Below are 19,474 nucleotides of genomic sequence, written 5' to 3' on the forward strand. Positions count from 1 at the left end.
CCTCAGTGACAAGGGAACTTGTACTCTTATGTCAGGTGCCACTGACAATCCTGCATCTGTCATTAGATGGTTTGTTTGGTAATTATACATGGCAGTAGGTTCGTCTCCTGAAAGGTTTTCTACATAGCCCACAAACCAGATCGAAGTAGAGGGGCTTTGGTACAGAGAAGTGAGATTAAAAATAAAAAAATTAATAAGTCATCTATTTGAAGCCAGTTTTTCCCAAGCCCTAAATGAAAGATAAATGCAAACCATAGTCCATCTGTGCATGCAGAACCTTTTGAAGCATTTGTTCTGTTCTTTATATGTTCCCTTTCCAAATAATTAAGAGAGAGATGGCTAAATGTGGCAATATGTTTATTACCAAAAAGATTGGGGTTTTCCCCCCACAATTTTATATGATATATACTATATACTCTCTAGCCAGGAAGATTTTTTATTCTGTGTTTACAAGTCTATCATCATGGCAACCTGTTCCACAACTAGAGTTGCTACATGTTGTAGTCATAAAAATAATCAAGATTCATGACAAGACAGCCCACTAAAAGCCAATTTTGCTTGCATTGAAGTCAACAGCATTCAGTAGCTACCTCAGTATGAACAGAATCTCATCCAAAGTTATGAAAAATGCCTGCCATCAAACTATACCACTTTGTTCACATAAAAAATGCAAGTAAAGACTCTCTTCTCTAAAAGCAAGCTTAGAGCTACTCTCAGAACACAGAGCAATGGTCTCAGCATGGAGCCAGAAGGATTTAGAATCTGTAGAAAATATTTCAAGTTCATTAAATACCCCTAGGATGCAATAGCACAGTGCAAGCCACAAAAATAAATGTTGACACAAAGAAAGCTAGTTTTACATAATTACTATTAATTGTGAAGTTCCTCCTGGGCAGCAAAGGATAACAACTATAACACCAGGAGAAACTTAATTGCTTTGATTCAGCATCCCAGCAGTATATCCAGAACCTAAAAATTCAAACCAAACCAAAAACAAACCAACACTACAACCACCTGAACACAGCTGCTTGAAAGAGGTCTTTATTATATCTTAGATCATTAGTCTGCCAAGTCCTTCTAAAGTTTGCCTCTATGCCTCATACTTTTTTAACATATAGGGTGAATACTCTTTACTAATTTCTATGCTGACCTCAGTTAATTTATTTGCTCACCTGAGTTTTTCTTCACCAATTATGTACCATTTTCCAAATCAGATGGAACTTCCAAACACACTTTTTTTGTTACCAGAATTGCCTTTAAAAATACCTTTCTCTTAATATGTTACTAAATGTTTTGCTTATGGTCACACAAAGCCTTCAGTGTTTTGGGTCTCTATCCAATTTCTTCAAATTGCTTGAGACATTCAGTTGCAAAATTAAACACCACCACAAAAAAATAGTTTACACTCAATGAAGTCTCCTCAAAATGAGGCAGCTCTAGTACAACAACAAATTTGCTATTTCACAACTCCAAAGGGCTAGCCAATCTCAAAGTCAAGAAATAGGAACTCAAGTTTTCTTTACTCAAAACCTGCATATTCTCTCTAAAAGCTGAGGTTTTGTTCCTGATAAATTGCTGCTCCTGCTCTGAGAAGATGTACTTTACAGTTGTTGACACCAGCCCACTAAAACAAATCTCCTCAATTGGAAGTCAGCAGTTATAAGTAAAATAACTAGTGAACATGTCAAACTACAGAGAAAAAGAAAATATCATTGTTTCCAGGTAAGCTTTGCTATATTGAATATTTGACAGTGTAATTCTGAAGGAGGAAATAATTATATTCTATATTTAAAATAAACTGAAAACTAGAAAAAGGAATAGGCATTAATCAACTCACAATGCCTCATCAAGCACTTTACAGTCAAAGTCTTGTCAGGCCAGCACTTTACCTGTTCTGCCAGACAGCTTCTTAAACAGCACACAAAGCTTTGTTCCTCTTGAAATAATTTCTAGAACATACACTGTAACCAATATTTCAGTAGAGTTAGTAAATATATGTCTTCAAGCTGTGTTATTTGTACTCTGCTCTCTTCCTCTGCAAGCTCTCTGTGAGGGATAGTTAGAACATATGGAGCAGAAAGCCTGACAAATTGCAAAGTCAAAAGCACCTGGGTAACTCATTAGCACTGTCAGACTTCTAGTCATGTTTTGCTATTTAATTTTTTAAGCAGATTTTCTAGTGATTGTTCCTGAAAGAAGCAAAGACAGAAGGTATGCATCAAAGAAGGGAGAAGAAATTTAGTTTTTGATTCTTATAAAATTAACAAATAGAAAAATACACTAACTGTACCAGGGAAGTGGTTGAGTCACCATCCCTGGAGGCATTTAAAATATGTGTAGATGTGGTGCTTAGGGAAATGGTTTAGTGGTGGACTTGGCAGCGTGGGGTTAATGGTTCGACTCGATGGTCTTAAAGGTCTTTTCCAAGGGAAATGATTTGATGGTTCTATGAACGCAGCTGCTGGAAGGAAAAACCTTTCCAGCTATATGAAAACAAACATCAGCATGACTAAGCAGACATCATAAATGACCCTACGGTGGCAGAACACGCTGGTGAGTGTAACTCGACAGCGTTTTGGAGCGCGGGCGGGTTTCTTGTGAAAACCGGGAAACAAACCGGGAACAACGACTCACCGCGCCCTCTGGTGGTGGCGCTGCGCAACAGCCAGGGACCGCGGGATTCTCCCGCTGGGAACGGGGACATTTACCGGAGTCGCTCTAGAAGATGACAAATAGACTTAAAAATAGTAGCGCTTAATAGCATTCTCATTTTTTTAAAAAAAATCCCAATTTTTACTACACGATTAGACGACTATTCTTTTTTTTTATACGCCTAAATGCGCCTTAGAAATCTCAGCTGATAAAGTAACCTGGCAGCAGGAACAACCTATAAAGTGCATACATTTAGAGCGACAAAGAACGGGGATGGGAAAACACTGGTTTAACCTGGATGCCTTTTTAAAGACACAACACCTGAGTGACAAATCTTGGCATTGGTTTGGAAAACACATACTTACCTGCCCTTTCTCCTGATAACTTAGAAAGATCTAATTTAAGGGATACTTGTGCCTTCCTTGCTTTTAGCCCAAGATATTCCAGATGTTAATAAGCCTAGAAAATACCTCAGTCTGGAGAACTGTCATATTCGGATAAAAAAATTAATTAAAAAAAAATCAGTAGTGGAAATTAACTCCCTATACGTGATGCAGCCAAATGAAATCGAAGCTTTAGAGTGCAGACAGGGTCGCAGCAGCTAATAATTGCTTTAATCTTGAGAACAGGTGCAGGACACAGGAACACAGGAAGCTGCGGGAGCAGAGACCTGAGACCAGGATGGGCAGAAGCAGGGAAGAAGACTGCCTATTGCACCTGGCTCTTGCTGGTGTCTATGCACTATCTGAGGAGGAAAAAGACAAGAGTCTCCCTGTCCAGATGCGCACGGCGAAGGGCCGGGGCGGATGGGCTGTGCAAGAACCCTGTGTGTTGCAGGGAAGCCCGGCGCTGCGGCCAGCGCTGCCCTTGCCGGGCACCGGGACCGCCCGGCGCCCCGGCAGGCAAACAAACGAGCTGGGAAAGACAGGCGCTGGCCGTCGGCTGCCGCGAGCGAGAACCGAGCTGCATCGCGCTCAGACATTTCACTTCGAGCTTCTCTTGAGGGGGGGAAAACGCCCACAAAGTGTTACTTGCGTTTAGTGGACAACTTGGAGCGAGCGCCGCTACGCGGGGCGGGCAGCGGGGCTGGCGGGGCCCCGCGCAGCGCCCGAGCCCTGTGCCGGGAGGGGTGCCCGGAGCGCGGGGGGCAGCGGGGGTCCCGCTCCGCTCCATGTGCGCGGGCGGCGGAGGAGGCGTGTCCCCACCCCGCCGCCGCCGCGCCGCCCCTCGCTCGCCTGCCAGCCGGCACCGGCGGAGCGCAGCGCAGCGGCGCCGGGCGCGGAGCTCCGCGGCCCCGCCATGCCCGCGGCCGCGCCCCCGCTCCCGCCCCGGCGGGGCCCCGCGGAGGCGCCCGCCCGCCGGCGCTGAGCCGCGCCCGCACCTGCGAGCGGCATCGCCCCGCTCCGCTCCTGCGCGGCCGCCGGGGCGCCCGCGGCCGCGTCTCTCCCGCTGTCCCTCCCCCCCTGCCTCCCTCCCCGCCCGCCGCCCGCCCCGTCGCCGAGCGGGAGCCGCCAGCGGAGCGCGCAGAGCCGGAGCCGGGGCAGCCGCTGCCGCCCGCGCTGCCCCTGCCTCGCCGCCCTGCCCTGCCCTGCCCTGCCCGCCGTTCCCCTCTGCCGTCCCGCCCAAGCCATGAACTTTGGCCGCGGTCCCTCGGTGGTGTTGAACGTCGGGGGCACCCGGTACTCCTTCTCCCGGGAGGTGCTGAAGGATTTCCCGCTGCGCCGGGTGAGCCGCCTGCACGGCTGCCTCTCGGAGCAGGACGTTCTGGAGGTGTGCGACGACTACGACCGGGAGCGGAACGAGTACTTCTTCGACAGGCACTCGGAGGCTTTCGGCTTCATCATGCTGTACGTCCGGCACGGCCACCTGCGCTTCGTGCCGCACATGTGCGAGCTCTCCTTCTACAACGAGATGATCTACTGGGGGCTGGAGGGCTCCCACCTCGACTACTGCTGCCAGCGCCGCCTCGACGACCGCATGTCCGAGACGTGCACCTACTACGCGGCGGAGGAGCCGAATGGCGGCCCCGAGGGCAAGGGCCGGCGGCCACCGGCAGCCGAGGGCAGAAAGTGGCTCGAGAGGATGAGGAGAACTTTTGAGGAGCCCACGTCTTCCGTGGCCGCCCAGGTCCTGGCCACCGTCTCCATCCTCTTCGTCATTGTGTCCATGGTGGTGCTGTGCGCCAGCACCCTGCCCGAGTGGCGGGCGCCGGAGAATCGCAGCGTGGAGGAGCAGAGCAGGTACACAGCAGAGTCAGTGAGGGAGCCCTCAGGGTAGGAGGATCCTTTATTTTCCCGCTGTCCAGTCCCCGTGTGTCCCGTCCAGTGTGTCCTTCCTGCCCCTTGTCTTGACGCTGCCTGGCTGTAGCCTCCACCGGAGGTGATCGTCTGCGCTCCTTGAAACCCCGGCCCGAGCCGGGGCCCGGGGAGGGATGTCGGGGTGTCGGGGGATGGCGCTGCTCCGCAGCTCCGGCTCCCAGCGGGCTCTGCCGGGCACCCGTGGCCCCGAGCGCGGGGGACGGGCGGGGGACGCCCGGAGCGGCCGCGCTGCAGGCGGGCTGGGGCCGGCGGCAAGCTCGGGTTTGGGCAGGCTGACAGCGGAGCGGGGCCACCGGAATACGGCTCCTATTCGCAGTGAGGGTGCCTCCCTCCGTGAAGGTTCTTGGAGCTCTTATTGCCCCCTTTAAGGAGACACGGGACCACACAGAGTAACTTCAGGCACTCCAGAAATCAATTTATGCCTTACGATTATGGAAGAAAAAAAGAAAATAACCTCCCAAAAGAATGCAATTCCTTTGGGAAAAGACAAATCCTGTAAGTACTCTGCATGTATTCGTACAGGTCCTTCTGCAAGAGCAGATGCGGTGTCTGTTACGATAATGATCTGGTAAAATCCTATATGTGGGAACGGCCTTACCCCTCTCCTCCCTTTACATCTCAGATTCTCTGTGGGGAACACAGGAGATGATCAAACTGCACATCAAGCTCTTGCAAATGCATCATTCAAGCACCCCAGTGTATAAATGTTTACGTTTCCTTTAAGCATAATAAACATTGCAAAACAGTTGCAGAAAACAGGCATGGGGTATAAGGTTCAATCTTGAGTCTTGCTGGTAAAAACAAATCCTTTTCCACCTTCCTGTGACCTCAGCTTAGGGTTACATTGATGCAACTCTTGCACTCACTCTTCTGTTCCCTCTCTCTCCCCTTCCTCTTCTGTGTTCCCTAGAGAACAAAACTGAGACCAGTCTAGTAGAATTTCTCCCACAAATAAGACTGACATATAAAAAAAGAAGTAAACATTTCTGGTATTTGCTAGCTTCTCCCTTTTTTAAAAATAGACAGGATATTCAACAAAAAGTTTTCAGCTTCTGCTCTTCTAAAATGCACTACAGTGAAATTGCAGCCTTGTCATTATGAAATCATCATCTTTTACCATAGAGTTAATTGGAATGTGATATATTATATCTTAGTAGCCAGATTAATTCCTTGGAAAGTATTTTCATAGTTTCCATTAGCTTAATGGAAAACTGCACCTGTATTTCTCATTGCAGTTGAGCCAAAGAATTAATTGTATGAACAAAAAGAAAGCAGATGCAGTGTGAGAAGCTGTTGATTCCTGCTTTGATTCAAATATGTCAAAAGAAGGTTCTAAAGGTTTTTCCAGTTAAAAAGTTTAGCAAGGTTATTTCAAGGAGTAGACACTATGGGTGACCTCTGTATGGTAGCAAATTGCTGAGATATTCCCAAGAGGCATGGGAAAATAGATGCAACACTATAATAGCATTTAACAACATCGGTCATGTCTTTGTTCATGTCTTCATGGTGTGGGAATAAACCACAAGTTTTCTCTTGCAAGAAAGAGTTTAGCTTGCAGAGGAACACGGCATAGGATGTGAAATTTTCCTTTCATAGTGCCTTTGTTTTCAAGATCCTAATTTTACTCTTCTGAACAATTGCATATTGTATACCAAGTGCTAGAATGATAAGGTCCTAAGTACTTATAAGGTGCAGTATAGCCAAACAGTTCCCAGGGCAGTGAAGGCTCCTTTTAGAACCAGAAGGACAACTGCCAATGGTGGGGTGAATTTCTTCTGTACCAGCTATAGTACTCCATGCTATTGAAACAAATAACAGAAAAGTTTCTACACAATGTCACAAAAGTCTTTCACATATAAACACCAGTACAGACTGGGCCATCTAATCCACGCACTCTGCCCAGGAACTGATCCCAATCAGATAGCAAACATGGAAAACAAACACAAATGTGTGCCTCTCTGTCCACAGGTGACCACCAAGGTGGAGCCACTCCTCTCTTTTGCACATGCTGCTTCATTGCTAAAAAGTCTGTTATAGCTGGAAAAGAGCATGTTAGCTACTTAGCTACAGTTGCTTTTGAGTGAGCTGTCCAGTGTAGTTATCACTACTCACATGTGCCATAGGATTGGACCTAACATGCCCAGTTGTCATCTGACTTTATTTGCCTTTATGTGTTTATGATTTCTTTACTTTGTAGTTATTTCATTTAAAAATGGTTGGGTTTGCAAAACTTAAGTAGCTACGTGGTTTATTTGAAAGCCTGACCACAGAAATCCTAAATTTCTGGGATTGCATACTCTGGCAATACAGTCCCTCTTAAGGGAGAAGGCTTTTAAAAATCTGTCCACTTGTTTCTGATACATTTGAAAGTTTGAAACCAAATTCTGTCATTTGTTTGTTAAACAGCGTTCCTTATCAAAATAAAGGAATTCTAACTAACATAGTAATACAAAAATTTTAATTTTTTCCCAAGAGAAATTATTACATTAATGCTGTACACAATGAGTTGTGACTCACATAGCACTGTAATTACCAGTATGAAAATTGCACATTATTTCAAAATGTATGTTGAGATGTTTTAGGAGTGAAAATTGATGAAATGGACTAATCTAGAAATCCTTAGTCTGTAGATTTGGATGTAGTCGTTTATTGAGCTCAGCATAAGCCACGGAGGTGAGAGCACCTCAGGAAACCCAGCAACTCTGATATTTTTGGTCTCTCAAAATAAGCCCCCCTGCCCTTGCCTCAGTGTGTTATGTCAGAAAGGTGCCACATGGACAATTTCTGTGGCCGACTCCCATGGTAACCATGCCCAGAACTGCTTTGGACAGCTGTACTGAAAGCATCTGACCAGCAGCGTTTCTTCAGCTTACCTGGACATGATCTCAGCAAATGAGGGATCACTAATTCTGACATCTACAAAAAATGTAGTTTGCAGTGAGGGCTACTGGGGCTGCCAGCTAACACCAGATGTATTTGTTTTCCATGTATGAACATCCCTTCAGCAGGAGAGGAATTAAATCCACCAAACTTTTTTCACAAACCATTACGTTGTTATGCCTTTTCATGGCGACCATGCTCTCAAAGGATGAACAGCCCGTGGCTATTTCTGATCCTTTGGGATAACATGCTCTAAAAAGCAACAGAGAACTCCAGGAGTAAGCTCTATTCAAGGAGAGAGGGATAGGAAATCTCACCTCTGAATTTCACCAGTACTCAGACACTGAAATACAATTCCCTGATTGCAGAGGAATTGCCTTTCCCAGGTCTGTTCTCAGGATGAGGGATGAGTTATTAAAATAATTTCATTCTAAGATTTTTGCTTTGTTGCCTGCCTTGGCAAGTTCCACTTATCAGAGCTAAAGATTTGCATTAAATTTGCAGAGTTTAGGAGCAGACAGCAGGAATGCCTTCTGTTGCTTCTGGCAATTTCAAGTCATCTTTGCTGTCCTCTGAACTGTGCCAACAGATGCATACTGTGAGTCTCTGCTCAGGGACCTGTCCATGCACTGATTGGGAGCGTAATCTTCTGGGGAGAGCTTCTCAAGCCTGTAATAGGAAATCATTTGAAGCTGTTTGATTTACTGCCAGCACAGTTCTATCTACCTGCCTTAAAACTATTTTTCTAATGCTGAGTACGAGTAGCTTGTTAGCACTAAGAAGAGATGGTTGTTCCCTTTCCACTTAATAGTCATGATTAGGTTTGTACTGAAATAATCACTGACTTATTAAGCCTACATGATTTCTGTGTTCTTAAGCAAAAGCAAATAAACACGATAGTTTCTCCAAACAGCATCTCTCATCAAGAGCCAGTGGGCTTTTTTTAGTGTTTGCAAAATATCAGCCTAAAAAATTGCATTTGAATTTTAGACATACAAAAAATATTATTCCTTTATAGTGCTGGAATTTCAGAACACCTGAATGTTCGTGTTCAACATACCTTCAAAAAACAGTAAGAACTCCTTTCCTGGGCAAGATCTAATTTGAATATCACATAGGTTAAAACAGTGGGCTGAAGGTAGAGAATAAAACCAAAGACTTAGGTTAAAAACACAGGCATGGACTGTTCTATTGAATTTACCAGTTCTTTGAAAAATAGAGGTGAAACAAAGAACGGATGTTTATCACTGCCTGGGCACTGCCAAGCCTTAAACTCACCAGGACTAGGTGCCAGTCATGTTCAATATATAGGGTAAAAATGCTGAGGATCTCAGGGCTCAAGATATTCGTATCCAGGTCTCCTCTTTGAGCTGAGAAAGGGATTTGCCCCTTCCCTGAGGAGTGATGGGTCATTACAGCCTCCCACACAAAGCTCTAGAGTTTAATGCATGACAACATATAATTTCTACCAAAGCAGGGACAGAATGGAAAAAAAGCCAGCAGGGTTTTTAATTCAGGGAAACTAGCTGTTCTGTGCCCTTTACTCCACAGTTTCTAGTGAGAAGGAAGCCCTTGATTTCAAAAGGATTAAAAAACCCCCAACATTTGCTGAAATCACTTAGGAGTTTCCCTGAGCAGGAATTTGATCATTCTAGCTACTGCTTGGACATTTTTCCGGTTTAATGTGCTTTACATGGAAATAGGCTTTAGCAACAATTTAACAAATCAGTGCTGACAGTCTTTAATCCTGTCATATACTGTCTTTAATCATATCATCTGTTTTCCTCATGTTTCCTGTTCCTGTGTATGTTTTATTTACAAGCTTAATAGATAATAGTGTCACTAAGGAATATTTTGGCTCAATTTCAACCAACTCACCCGGGGATATTGAAAGTATCCTAATTGGCAAGCCGAGGGAAAGAATATTGCTAAGTTGAAACAATTTAAGATAGTTACAACATACTTTTCTTTTTTAGTAATAACAAAGTAAACTTGTTAGTGATTGAAAAAAAATGATTTCTGAAATTAATGTTTAACTCACTGTACACAAAGTAGCTTATTCTGAGAGAAAGTTATTTTGTGGAACAGAAAACTGAACAGTGATGGGATTACAGTAAGAATGGGGCTTACAAGGGCTTGATTTTCTGTTTATGGACAAAAGATTCATTAGAGCAATCTTGAAAGACTGCTAAGTACCAAGCAGCTTAAAATGTTGTGAGAAAAACTCTCTTTTATGTGCTTCAGTCTGGGACAATGAACAGTAGGAATAGCCTGTGACTGAATAAAAATTAGGACTTAATATTTTCTGTGATTTTTCATAAAACTTGTGGGGAATCTTCAAGGAAATACTTAATGGCTTTGTTTTTAATTACCCCTCTCCTTTTTGGATACCAGCTATTTTAAAACTGAAAAAAACCAACCAACCAAAAACTGTGATGGAAGTTTATAATGTAGGTACTACATTTTTACCAAATAAAGGCACTATTATTTATATAGTTATAGATTTTAATACAGCATTCTTCCAAACATAAGCAATAAAAGCAGTCTGTCCTGTGAATATGCAGAAAATATTTTAAGAATTGATTATGAAAAATACAAGTACTTTAGTCTTCTAAGTATATGCCTTTTATTTCGCTTTAACTTCATACTCTGTTAAGTTTTCTTAAGGACTAACTGTTAAAATTGCTTTCCTTATTAGATGTTATCTATCCACTGATAAGGTTAACTATAAGTCACTGCAAGGAGATGGAGACTTGATCTGAAAGTGGAAATGTAGAATTTAGCACTCCAGATTTCCCAACATGCCAGAGGTTTCTAGTTTTTCTCACCAAAGCACTCATTTTTGTATGAATCATCAGTGCTGCCAAAATCCATCTACACAGGCAAAAAAGGAGTGACAAGAGAGGAAAAATGAAAAATGTTTCTCTGATGGCTAAAAAGTAAGTAGAGGAAGGAAAAAAATAAGGGACACCCTTCTTCATTATCTTCTTCCTTGCCAAGGGAAAGAAAGATGGATGCAAAATGAAGAAGTGGAAATGCAAGTTAAAGTGGAATGGCATTAATGTATCCCCCACTGCCTTGATCTGGGGCTTTGTCATTTTTGCATCAATGATATTCCTTACCTCACTTCAGATCTATTCTACAAGAAAATATTTCTTCAGTCCTTCTTACTGAAGTATAACTGATTTACAATATTTCTTGTCCCAGGAACTACCAGAGTAAAACAATGGATTGATCATATTTCATGGACTTTTACTTACACAACTATTCCCCAAAGTTATATGACCACTGAATCAATGTTGATTCATTAAGAAAATTTCTACTGTATCACTACTAACTTCCTTGAATCTCAACCCAGAGATAACCTGTCTAAGGGGTAACAAAATGGAAGAGTGTGTTCCTGACATTATCAGGGCATCAGGAGGAAATAACAAGTGAAAAAGCTTTAAATTGTATAATCACAAATTTCTTTTTCATTTAAATGATTCATGTCATAGGAGACAGACAACACTACCAGAGAAATCTCATTAAATGTAAAGAAATAGTCTGTTGGAATTGTTGAATATTCCTGGTTGCAACTTTCTATCCTCTTTTAATGGTTACATGAGATCTCAACTAGCCAATATATAAGTACATTCAGACATCATCAGTTTGTCTATCACCATGATCTTGCTGTTTGATTATACTGGGGAAATCTTAAGTATTTCCCCATCATAAAAAAAAAAACAAAACTTACCCATTAAGCTTTTTTTCTGGATTTTTTTTTTTCCAAACATAAAGGAAGTTTCAAAAAGCTTAGTTTTTAAGAGCACACCTAATTCTTAAGAGCAAACTGGTTTTGAATTTCAAAAGTCTTCCCATCAAAAGGTGCGAACATGAACTATTGTTCTACAAGCACTTTATTAAGACCACTTGCTTACAGAGCTTCCATTGTTATTTGTAAAAAAGAAAAACATGGTCCAATTTTATGTGACTAGATATGTAAGTAATTTACGTTAATTTAAATTTACTGTGGCTAAAATTACAATGTACCTTATGACTTTACACCAAGTGACTGTTTCTATTTCTTCCAGTTTTAGCTTAAAACTGAAGTGAATTAATTTTAAAAAAAAATAATGAAGAGTAAATAAAATTTTAGTGTGTAAAATGTCTATGAAAAAGTTAGTTTAAAGAGTCTATAATTACATCAGTTAAAGAAGAATATTTCTAACAGGCCACTATCTTATTAATACAAATAGATTTCAGAACTGGTAAGAAATTATGCAGATGTGTTAGGGAAAAAATTTTAGATTTGAAAAGACAGTTCGATTTTCACTTGCAAATCAATATGTTTCAACAGACACTACCTTAGAGTCCTTGCAGTAGGAAAAAACTCTGGTTGTATCTTCTGGCAGTATTTTTGAATCTCTGATCTCACACCGGTTTGGTTTCAGAGCTGTTGATAAGAGAAGGCATCAGTAATGACCTTTTTCTTTGCTTAAACTGTTTGCTAAAAAGGTGAATGGAGAAATGAGGGGAAGGTGAGCTTCTATGCCCTCATGTATTAAAAAAGTGCTCACAGTCTAATATCTTAGGGAGATTTGTGACCACATGCTCAACAGTTACTAAATAATCTTTGAGCAACATTTTTATCTTCTGTTTCTACCTTCCACTGGTTTTAAGTTGAGATATTCTCAAGTCTCATTCAATGCACTGGTACTTGAAAATATTTAACATACTGAAATCCCCTTTCAGGATTTCTTCTTCATTTGGCAAGAAGAAGATCTTGCCTATTGCCTTAACATCTATTTACCTTGACATTTTTGTTTCAATGTAGTTTAGGTGAACTTACATTTACAGCAAGAGAAAATTCAGTAATACAGAGCACAGTGGTAAATGGGAGGACACAAGCTTAGTACTTTATGGATGCAACACTGAAAAAACAAATTCCATCTGTATTTCATGGCAATACCTACATAGGTATGAATGTAGGTAAGCCGCTGTTTGGGGTGCAGATCAGATAGACTGGTTTAGGTTGGTTCCTAAAGAAATAATATGCATGAATCATCCAATGCAAATACTTATTTCTGCCTACTCCATCTGCATTTCCATTTTAGTTTAGCAGTCTAGTTCTATACATTGCTGCTCATAACCAGACAGTTCACTGATCTACAACCCTTGGCATTCCCAAGTGGATCAGGCCTCACAGAATTAAAAAAACTAAAAAAAAAAATCCCCCAAAACTCAATCAACAACAACAACAAGACCCAACCCAAACTCAGCTGTTCTTGATAAGGTTCCACATTTGCATTGATGTCCTATCATTTCCAGCAGGAGTCCAGATTTTGGGGGCATATTTGCCAAGTACTATGACTGGCAGCAATCCGTAATTCAAAGAAAATGATCAGTAAATGAGTTCTTAGCAATTATCAGTTTAAACTCTCACTAGATCCTCAGGTTAATTGCTGAAATCCAGTGCCAGGTGCAGGATAAGGATGGCATGGCTTTCTATTTGTTGTCTGTGAAAGTCTAAGTGTCACTTTGGCAATATCTGTGATCAAATTAAACATCCCCTGAAGACTTTGCACAGAGCATAAATGCTGTCCTTTGTTTCTTTTGGCAGGATAATTGAAGCTATCTGCATAGGCTGGTTCACTGCAGAATGCATTGTGAGGTTCATCGTCTCCAAAAACAAGTGTGAGTTTGTCAGAAGACCTCTCAACATCATTGATTTGCTGGCAATTACTCCTTACTACATCTCTGTTCTAATGACAGTTTTCACAGGGGAAAATTCACAGCTTCAGAGGGCTGGAGTCACCTTGAGAGTCTTAAGAATGATGAGAATCTTTTGGGTGATTAAACTGGCCCGTCATTTCATTGGCCTTCAAACACTTGGTCTGACTCTGAAGCGTTGTTACAGAGAGATGGTGATGCTACTTGTCTTTATCTGCGTTGCTATGGCAATTTTCAGTGCACTTTCACAGCTTCTTGAAAATGGGCTGGACTTGGGAACAAAGAATAAGGATTATGCCAGCATTCCTGCAGCTTGTTGGTGGGTGATCATCTCGATGACCACAGTTGGTTACGGTGACATGTGTCCCATCACTGTACCGGGAAGGATTCTTGGAGGAATTTGTGTGGTTAGTGGCATCGTTTTATTAGCCCTGCCAATCACTTTCATTTATCACAGCTTTGTGCAATGCTACCATGAGCTCAAGTTCCGATCTGCTAGGTACAGTAGAAGCCTCTCTGCTGAATTCTTAAATTGACCCAACTTGCATTCTGTTGTACTTACTTGCTAAGCTTTGTCTTAGAAGAGAACAGTGGAAGGTCCCTTCGCGTGTCCTCCTTGACTGGATGGTCCTGTGGAACAACATTCTCACCAGCCCGGAGAAAGCCCGTCACCATTCAGACAGGAAGGATGTCCATCTGCCTTGAGCACCTTGCAAGGAGAGGGAGTGATGTTTCAAATTTGAGAGAACAAAATTAACAAAAGAGGATTCAGAAGTCCTCAACCAGACCAGTCTGGTGTTCAGTTTGCCTTCCCACAAAAAAAGCAGAACAAAAAATGGGTGTAACATTGTAATCTGTCATTTCTGTAATTATATCCTAAACCATTCTAAGCAATGTGTAGCAGAAGTTTTTCAAAGATTCCAATATCTAAATGCTTCACAGAGGCATTAATAGCTTCTTGCCTGAAGCATCTCCACTTTTAACTCAGATAACCAAATTATATGCTGAAGGAGAATCACTGCTACTTTTGTGCTTTGCAACAAAGTAGAGCTGGTTCTGTGACTCAGGAAAGATGAAGAATATAGGTCTGTAGGACAAAAAAAAATCTTGAGGCCTGATTCTGATCTTTGAGGAAGCACACAAATCTTCTGTAAACCCAGTGAAGTTGGTGGCATTTCTCTGAATTTGAGAGTTCACAAAGAAGTGCAAGAAGTGAACCTCTGAATGTTGTAAGCAAGGACTTCTTTAGGTCACAATTAATTTCTTCTCTGGAACCAAACTGTAAGTAGAAGAAAGTATTGTATTTTACAAAGATCAGCATAAGAAATCAGGGATCGATATATATATATTTCCTGGTAGGTTAGTGAGGGAGCTCTCCAAATTTTATACACATTCAGCTCAACTCCATCCACCTGAAGTACAGTCTCATAAGCACAGATTTTCCCTCCCTGAACTCCTCCCTACCCCACATATCTTAAAGGTAGATATATATCATAATGAGAGTTCTCTTAAGACAAATTGTAAGATTCCATCATTTGAAGTGGCCTGGAGCAAGTGCTGGAAAACAAGAGTACCTGCTCCCTGTCAGATGGGACTCTTCATCATCTTAAATTCTGCAATCCTTACTGAAGGATATACCTCAATGGAAGTTTTAAAAACAACTGTAAAAAGGCCAGAACATACCAAAGAAAGTAAAATATAGAAGTGTGAGTTGCACTTGGCAAAATGGTGTATTCTCCAATGTTACTAGAAAATGAAAATGAATCACGTTAGGTTCTGAAATATTGTTCACTACATTTCTTGTGTAGTACTGCTTAATAGCATTGTTCAATGTAATTCTGGAAGGCTGCTACATAGAAATGTGCAGTTAGATACTAAAACACATCAAGGTACAGCTTTATACATTTAGGTATCAATAAACATCAACAGGGAGCTTTCATGCTAACATGAAAGTTCAGAGTAATCAGCACAGCTGAAATTTGTGTGCTTGCCTGAAAATATTGCGTTTACTCTTACTGTGCTGTAGAGGCATCTTTTATCTTTTATATATGTAACTGTGAAAGGCTTTAGAAGTGAAATGAGTACCACCTAGAAAACACATTCCTGGAATTGCTCACTCAAATAAACATGCCACATTGATCACTAACCAGTATATTGAAGGCTCTTCCCTGAGACCTCAAAGTGTCATTATTATTTAAAGTCGTCTTAGTCTTAAGTCTTAAAGAAATACATTGCAATCACAATTTTTCTGAAGACCTGGAAAGAATTTTAGTAGCCTTCCTAAAGACAAGCTTGACTTTCCCTTCAAGACTCCATTGTTGAGTGCTGTTACAGCCATACCTCTGTTTCTTGCCACCAGTGTGTTCAAAAGTTAGCTCTGTAGCTCCCTACACTATTATATATTTATGCCTTTTCTGTCAAAATCATGTTGCTCAGAAACCTGCTCCAGCATTCCACAGAGAGGTGAATATGAGATCAGCAAAAATTTCTTTCTTAGGTGAGATTCACAGCTGATGTTAGTTAGGCAAGTTGTGACTTCAGAGACACTTAGATGTTTTACAGCCGTGGAGATGCTGGCTCTGTATTCCTGCATGTGTACCTATATATATCCTGCATATATTATATATTATAGTCAGTTGAAATGTTTGGGGTTTTTTTATTCCTCGCAAAAAATTTCCTCCCTGACAAAATTAAAATTTCAGACTTTAATCCAAACCTAGACATTGAAGAAAATGACATTTTCATCTTCTAATGAAAAGTTATTTTGACAATATCAAAACCATTTCTAAGTATAAAATTGCTATTTCTTTTTCTATTTTGCTCCAATTCTATTTTTTTTTTTTTCTTAGCTAAAATAGGTTAAGGACCCCACATAAGAACTTAGCCCTACAGATTTTCATGTGCTGTTTTGAATGCTTGGGGAAAATACTGTTTGTCACCAAACTTAAAACTTTGTCTTTTGTCCACGTATTGTATTTAAGCAAACCAATACTCTAAGATACAACCTTCCTCCACAAAACACCCAAACCATCATCATGATGACAATAACCTAAAATCCATACAGAATGTGAATATAAAGTATGTTGCAATCTTGATTTCAAGACAAAATAAAATGTTTCAGCACCACCTATAAATCTAATCTTTAAATGCCTGTACAAAGGAAAAACATAAATTAATGCACATAATAACTTGTGAATACCAATTTGCACCATGAATCATTTTTGCATAAGCAATTAAGGACAGGAAGTTTTCAATGATCCAGGCTATATATGGTATACAAACAAAATGTTTCATCCTTTATGAAGTGTTTTTCAGATGAAGAATCCTTTCCAAGTGTAAAAACATAAATCTAATCAAAATAACTGTGTAAAGGAATAAGTTGTGGAGACTATCTTAAGTCATACTATGTTTTTTTGAACAATTTGTGTTCAATTTTTATATGGCAAAATGTGAACAGAATGACCTAATGTTCTTTTTTAATTTGAGTTATAATAAAATATTTTCAAACTGCTGTATGTAAGCCCACAAAGGAGAGATCCTGCAGTGGGTTTTTTGGTGGTTGTTTGTGAGTTTTTTGGGGTTAGTTTTTTTTTTTTCTCTCTCTTTTTATTATTGTATGGTTATCAGAATGTAGACTTTATTTTCCTTACAAACCAAATTGAAATAAAGTAATCTTCATGGTAGCCTTAAACCAGAATTTTATAGGGTAATTAGGATGCTTGACTTCTAGTAATATATGGTCACTGGTCAACAGAGTAGTGTTTCTTTTAGTGAAACTTTACAAAATATGAATTATATGTGTAGTCAAAAAATAAGCATATTTTAAAGAGTTGGAACTGTTTTATAAAATTTTCTGGAGACCATGTTTATGCAGACATGGGGCGCGGCACTCTATTTCAAAGTGCAGCATTTCAAAACCAAAAGGCAATTGAAGGCAAGCTGGCTCATCGCTAATCATGGCCAGTTTGAGCCCTATACAATAAAAGACTTGATGGGCAATTTCTCTTGGAAGCACTCACATCTGGAACAAATTAAATGAAATACAAATAGCATAAAACTGGAGAAAAATGAAGACAGTTTGTACAATTGTGATCCAGCATTTTGGTTCATCTAGAATGGAAACCAATGTCAATGACTTTTGAACTGCCAAGGTTAATCATACATTATATACTAGCTTCAAATCCTAGGACTGACTAATTGGAAACTATATATTGGCTGTAATCCTTCAAGGTACTGTGTGTCATTTAAAAGTACTCGATCATTAATGAAGTCCCTGAAATGGAAAGCTCTCTAGGGTATTTTCCTTCTAAGTTCTACATGAAGCATCATCCCAAATATCACAATGAATGGAAGATTATCCTTTCCCTTGATATAAAGCTTGAAAACAATATTGTCTTGATGAGTACCCACTGAAAAAAAATCGTTTGGTTGACTGATAATATTAAACAGTCTTAACAGCATAGGGATGAGCCATATAAAAATGTAATATTAATTCTTATTGTACAGTGGCTTATACTGGTGTGCATAGCTGCAAGTTTGAGAAAGATTAAAATCCTGGTAGTGTAAGGTTCCTATCTTGATATCCATGTGTTTAAAAGAAAAGGCACAGCTTTTTTATATAACGTATGCAATTCATGCCTCCAAAGGAATTGATATTCCTATTCCAAAGTAAAATTGAAGTCCTCATGTGTTCAAAACACTTGTCTTTTCCCTTTTGGGTAACAACTACAAAAATCTTATCAGATCTGAACACCTTCCAGGAAGTGGACATATGCACACACCAGCCAGCTAAATTCAGCAGCCAAACCCTGTCACTTTCCTGGGAACCAGCACTATGAACAAAGTTTGCTATGCTTTGAACTTTATCTCACCTAAGAGGTTCAGGATCACATGAAGATTTTAGAATTAGTATTTCAGATGAGTTACTAAGGAGACGCTGGAAAGTTAAAAAATCTATGAATAGCAAAAAAATATACTGCTTTATAAAAAAGTTTTCACTGATTTAAAAAAAAAAAAAGGAAACTGGCTCTCACTGTTCTTTGTTTGTAAAAGCAAATATGCAGCTGAGCATATGTGATGATAATTAAAATTGCTACATAAAACAGATTCCTGTTTAAAATACAAAGACTTAGTATGAAAAGTCTTCCAGCTTTGTTAGAGCTTGCAGTAGCTGAAAAGATGCCCCAGCCCACACAGAGGAACAACAAAACACTGGTTTCATTGTAAAAAAGTGCAACGCAAATTAGGGAGTGTGTTTCAGACAAGAGACAGGTTAAGCATCACCAAGCTGCAGTGAGCAACCAAGACTGACAATCTGCTTGACAACAAATGTTAAGAGCCACAGAAGAAGAAGAATATAGATCTTTGGTCAAATTAATAATATACAAATGTTTGCAGCTACACATTTTAGAGTCCTTTATTCTTTCCAAATGCAAAGATTTATCATTTCATAGATCCTTAATTTTATATATTGTCTGATTACCTGTAAGGAAAAGTGTACTTTATAATTTGAAAAAGGAATAAATATGGGGGTTTTATGTGAATACAGAATTAATTAGATAAAATAAGGTAATAAAATTTGCTGGTCTTGTTGCCCTATTTCATGGACTAGTGATGAAAACACAAATGTTCATAAAATGTGTTCATTTAAACAAGTGAATTCTATGCTATTCATACTGGTCTGTACCTCTGCAAAAACTTTTTCATTAACAATTTTTGGCTACTGATAACTTTGCTATTTAGAACCCAGGAGTTTAATCAATATAAAATTTCAATATTTGACCCAGAAGTAAGTCTGAAGCAAAAAGTTAAAGTTAAATATTCAGAGAGTTATTCTCTGGCAAATGAAGATCTATCATAATTATCGACTGTCAAAACAAAATTAAAAGCAGCCATGCAAGGCACATATTATT

General features: G+C 40.2%; 2 protein-coding genes across 5 annotated transcripts in view; one reads left to right on the top strand and one right to left on the bottom strand.

Moving 5' to 3' along the window:
• The window catches only part of MTA3 (metastasis associated 1 family member 3), a 230,054-nt gene that overhangs the window by 152,909 nt on the left and 57,671 nt on the right, over positions 1 to 19,474 (bottom strand). For 2 of the 4 annotated variants that reach the window (XM_072927515.1, XM_041715412.2), the window contains exons 1-2: positions 14,125 to 14,264; positions 12,197 to 12,285 (exon numbers count right to left, since the gene is read on the bottom strand). The exons of the other annotated variants lie outside the window; for them this stretch is intronic. The gene's annotated coding sequence lies outside the window, so the exon portion shown is untranslated. Of the gene's footprint in view, positions 1 to 12,196; positions 12,286 to 14,124; positions 14,265 to 19,474 lie in introns of those variants that run through there. 4 annotated transcript variants of the gene reach the window in all.
• KCNG3 (potassium voltage-gated channel modifier subfamily G member 3) lies at positions 3,824 to 19,160 on the top strand. The gene is given in 5 exon segments (XM_002195635.5): positions 3,824 to 3,838; positions 3,840 to 3,908; positions 3,911 to 4,222; positions 4,225 to 4,925; positions 13,453 to 19,160. Coding segments are annotated over 5 exon segments (1,743 nt in total). The 3' UTR covers positions 14,099 to 19,160.

The sequence above is a fragment of the Taeniopygia guttata genome, chromosome 3 (genome assembly GCF_048771995.1).
Source record: "Taeniopygia guttata chromosome 3, bTaeGut7.mat, whole genome shotgun sequence".
NCBI classification, from domain to species: domain Eukaryota; kingdom Metazoa; phylum Chordata; class Aves; order Passeriformes; family Estrildidae; genus Taeniopygia; species Taeniopygia guttata.